The sequence below is a fragment of the Coptis chinensis genome, chromosome 5, assembly GCF_015680905.1.
Source record: "Coptis chinensis isolate HL-2020 chromosome 5, ASM1568090v1, whole genome shotgun sequence".
Lineage (NCBI taxonomy): Eukaryota > Viridiplantae > Streptophyta > Magnoliopsida > Ranunculales > Ranunculaceae > Coptis > Coptis chinensis.
Window position 1 is genome coordinate 79,072,581 of NC_141460.1, and position 9,530 is coordinate 79,082,110.

Sequence of the window (9,530 nt, forward strand, 5' to 3'; positions counted from 1 at the left end):
TAGTTCTTGGTGACCTACAGGGAATGATCCGAGATTTTTTTGATGGGTAAGTTTGATCTGAGTTCTTGGTGACCTCAAAGATTTGGTACATGCTCGACCCTCATGTTCAACAGTGAACAGTGTGGTCTCCTGTCTTTTTGATATCGATCTCAAACAGTAGTTTCAAGTGTGTCAATGTGTTTGCTAGTTTGCTTGACAGACTTGTTTTTTCTTTTCATTATTATCTGTCAAGTGGAATGAAATCACTTCTAACTTTCTTGTGCGCAGATTTTGGGGATAACGTAACATAACAACTAACAACATTGATCTTTCGTACCTCAACTGAGAATATAATCAATAAACTGGCACATTGATCTTTGGTACTAAAATCGAGTGGGGTTTTGATTTTACAAGACCAAGTCTGGACCACATATCTGAAATGTTAGTTCAGAACCAACAATTCGAAATTTAGCCTATTGGACGTGGGCTAACCCAACCCAAGTTCCACCCCTAAAATTAGTAGCATTCTGGAATATATCTTTTTGGCATTTTCTTCAAAGCCCCCAAAAGTTAAATGCACTCAATGTGCACTAATCCACACTCCTCATCTACTCAAACTAAGGGTTGAGGATGTAACAAAAGGCAAATTTTTTTTAGTGAAAATTTTCACAAAAACCCAAATCTCAATAAAAAAAATGTCAAAAAATCAAAGGCAACAAATTGTGCTCATTGAGTCTACTCAATGTGATGCACACTGAAGAAACACTCTTCCTTTTTCAATAGGGAAAGAATTGGGTTCGGTCTTTGTTGGGCTTGGGTTATAAGAAGTTTCAAACTGGGCCTTGTTTAATTACACAACGTTTGCCGTGTCCGCCGCTGATTCCTTTTAATTCTTATTATCGAAATAGAAATTCCTTTTAACGTTCGGGGTTTTATGGTACTAGTATGCGAACCGAGCTTCGCACCGGTTTTTTCAAAAGTAGCCGGTGCACACGTAGTATTTTAAGAAAATTCTGCTTAAGGATCATTATATGAGCAATTATTATGTACACTACCCTGTCCCATGGTATATGTTTAGGCTATTAAAATTTCTAGTTTATTTAAGCAGCACTCTAAAACCTCAGTTTTTAATATTTAGTATAATAAGTTTATAATAAATTACAAAAGAGAGGCCCGTAATATGCAGCTATTAGCCCTTCTCCATCATGGCAAAAGTTGTAACCTCTCCATAATGGAAAAAAGTTGTTATCAAGAAAAAAATGTGCTAAAATATGAAGGTTAGTTTCAAAATATTTCAGCATATCCTAGTACAAACACAGAGACTGAGCACAGAGCAAATGCAATTTTGTTGTAGGGAAAGAGCAAGAGAGGTCACCCACTTCATTAATTAATATACTTACTGGACTTTGATGGGAAAAAGTAAAGTAAAAGTTGTTTGAACCATCCAAGTTGTATTCCCAGTGAGTAGTTCGTAACAATACTAATATTTTTCTCTTCAAAAAATTCAGAACCAAGTGCTGTAGCACCAACAACTGCAAAATTCACCCCCTGATATTTTTCACGATTAGTCTGCTACTCTGAATTTGAAATTTGCTGGTACAGCAGATAGCCTGATACATTGCCACTGATATATATAGCACGATGTTACCTACATGGGTACCTACATAAGTACAAATAGCACACACACTTAACATACACGATACACTTAACACACTTACCATATATTCCAGAGAATTACTATAGGTACATTCCCTTGCGATGAAAATTGAAAAATGGTACACTTAAATAGATATGTGCTGGCATGCGGCATATAATTGGGTACTTTTGTTTGCCTGATTGGACTCCACATGGGCATGATACCTGTATTACTGAAAACTCACGAGGAAAGTCGAGATACTACCTGTGGAATGTAGTAGAGTTATATCAGTTTCACCACTGTAAAGTATCGGAGGATGTTCTGAAAGACATACCTATTGACTGCAGGGTTTCAGTCTAATGGTACCCTATTGAAAGTATACCTATTGCAGGATGTTCTGTAACTGTATACCTATTGACTGCAGGGAGGATGTAAAGTAGAGATACCTATTGAAGCATCAAAGAAAGCCGTTTCCATTCAGTCTAATGGTCTGTTGCCAAAGATTTCATCTCTAAAGTTTCTAAGAGCTGAATTACTGGCTTTATACTCAAACAACAGCATAAGGACCCCCACTCTGACTCTCTTTGGAGACCAATTGTGTCATTCTTTTGTTGGGTTCACTCATCCACTAATCATGGTGACTGGTACTATGGTGGAAAGAAACCACATGGTGAAATAAGGAAGCCAGAATTGGTTCTAAACCAGTACTGGGACCTTCTTATAGATTGGATTGTAACTGATAAGCAGGGAAATCTTGTTGCTTAGATCTTCTTCTATGTAGTCATACTCCATACCATTAAGCTTTAGAGTCCATTCAACTCTGTAACAGAACAGGCTAAGAGAAACTCCAACCAATTTTACGTCCCTCACTCCCTCATGCTTATAATTTTGAGCTCACTTAAACAATTTAATCTTCTGAATGGAGACCGGTTTGAGAAACTTAAGAGTCTCTTTAGAATTTATAGAGATAAATGGATGCAAAGAAGTCTGGCCGTAGTGTGCTTCTATGAGGTTTCATCAGTTTTTTTTTGCAAGTCTTTCGAGCAATATCGAGTGTAGCTGTGCTGGAGTATCAAAATAGTTGTGGGTGTATGAAGGCAAAGGCTATTGTATGCTGAAAACTGGTTCCTTAAAACAGCAAACACAGAATGGTATTACCCTCAAATTTGATACAACATGACCTATCGGAAGGTTACTAATTATACAATGAGGTGGTGTCCGTCAGCTGAGTACATGCCATGAGTGTCAAAGGGTTTAGGTGTGACAGGACAATTCACGAAATGATGACTATGCTTACTCGATATTTTACGGACCAAACACTTGTGCTGTTATTGTTGTCTTAGTGGGATAGTGAGAACTTTGACCTGCTCACAGATCATATTCTCATTAAGTTTCTCCCATTCCTACTCCCTTGTACTGGAGCTATTAGCACCACAGCTAGGTATTTAAGCATGAGTCGGTGGTTCTCCACTTCTCGCACAAAATTAGTTAGAACTGCATGTGGGGGTTCCATGGTGAACAACGACCCTTACTTTATGCCCTCCCTCCTGTACATGGTTATGCTGCCAAATGTGTCCTAAGAAGTATCTTATTTGGAATATTTCTGTTAGTGAGTAGTTCTGAATCAGATTATCCTCTTTTATGGTTGAACTGAGGTGAACATTGTGTATATTTCTGTGAAGGAAAATGTCTGTAGAAGAGAAAAGAAAGCTTGGTATAGGCCTCAGCAGATTGTCTCCCGATGATCTAACCAAGGCACTGGAATTATAGCCCATAAGAATCCAAGCTTCCAAGCCACCGCCGAAGAGGTGGATATCGACATGGATGCTCAGGTAATCATAAGTGTCGTCTAGCTTGCTTTAGGTTTTAGTATTTCCATTTATTATGCTTCTTTTGTTTCTAATTTTGTATAATCCTTCTGCAGTGTGAGGGAAAAGTCTACAAAGAAGACAAAGTCTTCGAATCAATACTACTACGAACGTATTCGATGGTGCAAAAGAGCAATCATGCAACACATACTAATTATTAGCTAGTAATGCCCAACACTACCTTCCATTGCTAGATTAATTACATAGATAAGAGACCACGACTCTCACGTCAATAATGATAAGAGACCATGACTGAGATGACTCTCAAGTCAATACTACGACCGTATCCAATGGTGAAAAAGAGCAATCATGCAACACATACTAATTAGTAGCTAGTAATGCCCAACACTACCTTGTCTAATTATTAGCTAGTAATGCCCAACACTACCTTGTCTAATTATTAGCTAGTAATTATTGATGTGGAGAGAGCTACTGCTGAAGCTCGTCAAAGAGCAATGGCAGAGGCTCGTGAAAGATTAGAGAAAGCATGAGTTGAATTGGAATTTCTTTTGACCTAGCCACTAAAACGCTAAAGAAGTCTTTGTTAGTACAAACCGTATATAGATTCTCTAGCTAGCTTGGGGTCTCTTAGCATTTTAGCAAAAGTTCCTAACACTTGTCTCTATGATAAGTTCAACATCTAAACCTAGACCACCTATTGTTCTTCCTCACCATCTAATTGCTTCCCAAGAGAAGGTCAGCAAAAACAGTCAAGATCAAAGAGAAAGTTGAAAGCAAAACATGACACAATCATAGTTTCACATGATTTCACATATCCATCAAACTTTTATAATAATAATTAAAAAAAAAAACAAAAAAGGCAAAATTCTAACCTTATACCTCTTCCACACCAACCCACACTTGATAATGCTTAAAAAAAACCTTATACCTCTCAACAAACTCTCAAGAAAGCCCTTCATATATAGAGAGAGAAATTGGTGTGTGGAGTTGGTGTGTATGTGTAATACAGTGAACTTGGTGTTTAATTTCGATTGGAATTGGTAATTAGTGTTTGATTTCGATTGAAATTGGTGGTTGTTTGATTTATTATGGGTATTTAATAAATATTTCGAACTCAAAGGAGGAATGGCTAAATAATAATAAAAGAGAGATTTAAATTGGCTTACTCGAGAGTTGAGAGGCTTCCCGATAGACCCGGCTATCATATAGTGTAGAGAAGAGATTGCTATAAATAGGATTTGGAGAATTCCCTGTTTCCGTTGGTCAGGGAAATGGCAACTTCTATTCCTCCCCCTTCACTTTCAGATGAGGAAGAGGAAGTGTATTCAAAGTTGCTTGATTATTTCCATGGAGAACCACGAGATGTTACTTGTCAATTCGTTGCTAGAGCATACTGCGAAATTAGAACAACTAAAAGCAAAGACGTTGCTGTAATATTTGATGATTCTGATTGTATGTCTCTCTTACTTCAATTAGCTCATTCTTTCGTAAGCCTCGATGAAATTTCAACGCGTGTGGATTCTTATGATGAGGTTTTAACATATATTTCATCTGTAAAGTTGAATCCGAAGAAAAAAGACCGAATCATTAGAGATGTTCAATTCTTGGTTGAGGGTAAATTTTTAGGAGAGACAGGCCACGAAATTCTCCAAGTTGTCAATCAAGTTTTTGAGCTAAATGAGGCAGATTTTGAACAAATTCGCAATAAGGTGTTAGATTCTTTTGTTGCCCCTAAGTTGGGGGAGAAAACCAAAGTTGTTGTTGATGCTCAAACTCAGAAAACAAATAGGTTAGTCAAAACTAGTGTTTTCTCTCAGTAGGCTCAATAGAAAGTAAACTTAATGCTTTGCTACTTGTTACTCAGGTCCATCAGAGAGCTGTATGATCAAGTTGAGGACGATTGCTCTGATGATGATGAGAAAATATTTGGTGATGAGGATGAATATTTTAATAATCAAATTGATGCGTGAGTCACACTGTTGACTCGTTCTCCTATTTATTTCTGTGTTCGATAATCATCTAGCCCTGCATAGAACATGTTACTCTTCTCTATTCACTTGTGTGTTCTTGAGGCTCACTGGATTTTGGGTCGAAGGGTACAACTGTATTTCATGTGTCTTATGTTAACTTTAGCAACCTTTTATTGTCTTGTCTAAGGTTTTCATCCTTCCATGCAGCTTATGCTCCCTTGTCGGGTTCAGCTTTCAGTATCCTATAGTGGAAGTCGAGACCGTTGCTGCAATTTTACTATATTATCCCGAGTTCAGACAATTGGGACAGGAGATGGCGAAGTATGAAAGTAACCGCATTTGTGACTCCCTTATAGAACGCTTGTTTGATGGTTCAAGTGATTGCTCAACTTCTCAAGAACTATTGTGCCCACCAGGTAATCTATAGAGTATAGATATTGGTGAAATCAAAATAATTGTTTCTTCTTTTGTCTCTTTTTTGGCAATTTGTCTCATGCTGGACACTTGATTCTCCACTGTGCCTGTTACATTCTTTTTTCGCTTGGGGAGCCTTTGTTTTGTTTGCGCACACTATTAATTTAGGAGAGACCTAATTACAGCTCCCCCTTCCACTTCTCTCAAGGCAACTCCAATCTATATCCTAGCAGACAGGCCCTTCGATTTCTCTAAAGGCAGACCCCATTAATTCCAAACTTGTCTCTTCTTCTTCCTTGTATTTTTAAAACACCATTTATTCTTCTCCCTTTCCAATCTAACTTGATTTTTCACCACAGCACCCAATTTCTTTTGTTATTTTCAAATTCGTGTTCCTCTCTGCCACTCCAATTCCATCACCCATCAAATCCATGCCCCCAATACAGTAATTGTCGTTGTTGCCTCGAGAATCTTAAATAAACCGGCCATTTTAGTTTCGGTTGGCCGGTTTATTGATCACCAAATTAACAAGACTGTTGAACCAGAGGACAGCCCCAGTACTCAAACTCCTGCACTCTCTGACATTCGTAACAGACCAACCGACAAAAACTAAAATAGTCAGTGGAGCTGGACTTCCCGTCTGAGTTTAACCATAGCTTTTACTAAGACCCATTTGTTTTGTTTTTAAGGTGGTCCACTTTGAGACAAGTCAGTGGTGTAGATAGTCCTTCCCTTAATTTCCTGTAACAAGTTCTAACTGTTTAATCTTAGTTTTTTGTTTGTATTAACGCCATTGATTTTCAATCTATTTTATTCGACTAATAGTCATAATTTTACAGGGGAGAATTCACCTTCCAGCAACTTCATGTGGATTTTACGCATCTTGAAGAAAGTTGTGGCAAATCTTTCCTCTCTATTTGAATCTGAAACATCTCATTATTTATTAAGTGAGTACAGTTTGCCTATCTTGTTTTAAAAAGCAAGTCTATCATTGTCCTGATTGTTATGTGATGCTCTTTGTGCATTTGTCATACTGATTTTGAAGTTGAATACTTTGATATATATATACTTGTGTTGTATCCCTATATAGGTATTAGAGGCCAAGAGTGTGGGAATTTTAGAGAAAGCCACATTCAGAGTGCCCACATTGTGTGGACTTAGAGGCTAGAGCATCCTCCTGGTTCACTCGTAAACCAAATGTGAGTGGACTATTTTTTGTGATACCCCATGGTCCTCCCATTCTCCTATATTATGTACTCATAAGTCATAATCACTTCGCCTGAAACGACCTTTACAATCAATATTACCATGTTAATAGTTTTATGATATATATGTTGCGTAAGCAAGCAATGTTTAGACTGTATTTGATTAAAACTGGTGAACATATTATAAATTATATATTTATTTTTATTGCAAATGTATTACATTAACGAAAATTAATTGCAGAAAGTTAGCAAATGACTTGAAATATAAAGAAGGAAAATACTCCATTACCAGTTTTGACCAGAGAAGAATTGTATGTTGTCCAAGACATTGATGTCATTGTTGGGCCAATATGACTTCCATGCCATGATGTAGGATAGTTCTTCCAAGTCCAAGGAACCAAGCTTTCCTGAATAACCACACTCTTCTCCTTTTGCCAGCAAGTGAGCCACAACTTCTGCATTTGGAGTTCTCCCATACCTTTCTTCGAATAGCGGAAAAATTGTGTAACAGAAATCTTTGAGACATGCTTGTGCAAATTTTTATCTAATTTGCAATCTTGTGAAGGTTTCAATTGCTTGAAAATATGATTTAGAGAGTGTGTCTCATTTGGAATCTTCTGTGAATTTTGTTGGATGGAAACCAGGATTTGAGAAGTAATCTCCATGAGATGTTTGCGTGCTCCATCGTTCCATCCCTTGTCTTGAAGCACAAAAGTTGTCTCAAAACTTGTACCAACTTGATTAGCTTTGTTTTTTAAGTGCATGTCTCACTAATTCAAGTACACTATCTTCCACAAAATCTTCTGTTACTGATTATGATGTTTCATCGCTCGAATAATCACCCATACTGGTAGCTATTAAAAGCTTATAATTAGATTCGGTTGTGTCGATGAGTGAGATTTAGAAACCAGTTTGATTAGAAAGAAATTTTAGTTGGTTGCTGTGACAAATAAATAATAAGGCTTTGTATATGTGCAAGTTTGTGTTGGTGTTCACTGGGTGTGTTTATTTGGGATGGTCAACTATCCTGTGCTCTTACAATGCTTTTTCAAATGTGTTTTTTTGGTTTCGTCCACGTTGAAAGAGATAAGTGGGCGCAAACCAGAGACCAGTAAGTATTGAAATCAAGTGCTTGATTTGGATGCCCTTAACACACTCCATTGTCCACCCAATTGTTATGTGTGTGGGGTTCTTGATTGATAAGAGATGTCAATCCAAAGATGAAATTCATTTTATAGTTTTCTAATGATCTTTTAAAAGTCTGTATTTAATTCTTTTAATTTCGTCTTTTCTCTTTCTTGTTTGAGCAGCTCGTCCTGAATATGTTGAGATTGTTACTGATGGAGCTGCAATGATAAATAGTGTTTCCCACACTTATGCGTCTACTTTAGTTCTGTGTGGTGAACCGTGTAATATATCCAAATGTGAGCATGTGGTGAGCAAATCATTGCTTAGCATGGTTTGTCATCACGAATCTATGAAGTTGAAGTTTCTAACGGTTCGGCAAGAGCTCATAGCAAAAGGTAGTAGGTTTTTATATTTACTTCATTCCCCTTGCTTTTACTTTTTTGTGTGTCTGGGTCTCATGTTGTTATGCTATGTGACATCTTATTTAGGAAAACCCGTACATCTCGATGTGGAGTGTTATGATACACTTCTTTTCCTTGTTGCTTATATGCAAGAAATGGAGAGTGAGCTGAAACAAGGAATGATGATGCTTTCAGAAAAGATGGACTTTGCCCGGGTGATATTTGAAGGGTCAAACGTGCATCAGAGACTTGATATATTTTACGAGAAACAAGGGAAATTGGTCGAGGAGTTGTTTAAGACTGTTTATTTGGAAAATGTAAATTTGTTTTCTGTCCTCAATACTTCCCAGCCAGAACTATCTAATGCAGTTATGGTGTTGAGAGGGGAGCTGATGAAGTTGTTTCGCAACGTCTTCGAAGTGGTTTGTGAGGAAACCCGAATATAAATATTTAGTGACATTTATAAATTATAATGTTTAGAGACCAGAAAATAATATTTATGTAAAGCCGATCATTGTTGTGGCCTTCGCCCAAGAAAAGCCAGCTTTATTTTTGGTATATCTTAATTTAGTTTCCTATGTAATGAGTTTATATAAGCGATTAGTGCAAGCCAAGATTGGATGTGAATGAAAGAAAGGTTCTGAGGTTTTCAGTATCATATCGATGTTTCACATATAATTATAATGACTAGTTTGTATGCCCGTGTGACAGGCTATTTTGAAATTTTTCTTCATTAAAATCCAATAATCGGAAGCTTTAATAACCTGTTAATAGGGGTAGGGATCCCATTGGCTTAATTTAAAAGTGTAATAAATTCCTGTTTAAATAAATGAATTAATTTAGAGGTGTGACTAGATTTTGGACCCAGGCATATGTTCGGGATTTATTAAATATTTTTTGTGCTGAAAAGGTTTTACAAAATGTCCCACAAATTGATTATGGTGCATAAGTAGTTGGAAACTAAGAGA

The 9,530-nt window shown here is 37.0% G+C and overlaps 1 protein-coding gene across 2 annotated transcripts; it reads left to right on the forward strand.

The window, feature by feature from the left end:
* Positions 1-4,646: 4,646 nt before the first annotated feature.
* On the forward strand, positions 4,647-9,220 carry LOC147499113 (uncharacterized). 2 transcript variants are annotated; one of them, XM_086560924.1, is made up of 6 exons: positions 4,648-5,233; positions 5,309-5,410; positions 5,622-5,830; positions 6,668-6,775; positions 8,344-8,556; positions 8,650-9,220. In XM_086560924.1, exons 1-6 carry the CDS (start codon positions 4,716-4,718, stop codon positions 9,006-9,008), a joined length of 1,509 nt encoding a protein of 502 aa, XP_086417050.1. In that variant the 5' UTR covers positions 4,648-4,715; the 3' UTR covers positions 9,009-9,220. The 2 variants fall into 2 exon arrangements, with proteins under 2 accessions (XP_086417051.1, XP_086417050.1); XM_086560925.1 differs by lacking the exon at positions 5,309-5,410 and having other exon boundaries at positions 4,647-5,233.
* The last annotated feature ends 310 nt before the right edge of the window (positions 9,221-9,530 follow it).

Excerpts from the sequence above, each read along its gene's own strand:
- LOC147499113 (XM_086560924.1), top strand. The coding sequence starts at position 4,716 with ATGGCAACTTCTATTCCTCCCCCTTCACTTTCAGATGAGGAAGAGGAA. Across the intron at positions 5,234-5,308 it reads CAAACTCAGAAAACAAATAG|GTCCATCAGAGAGCTGTATG; the intron begins GTTAGTCAAAAC and ends CTTGTTACTCAG. Across the intron at positions 5,411-5,621 it reads TTTAATAATCAAATTGATGC|CTTATGCTCCCTTGTCGGGT; the intron begins GTGAGTCACACT and ends CCTTCCATGCAG.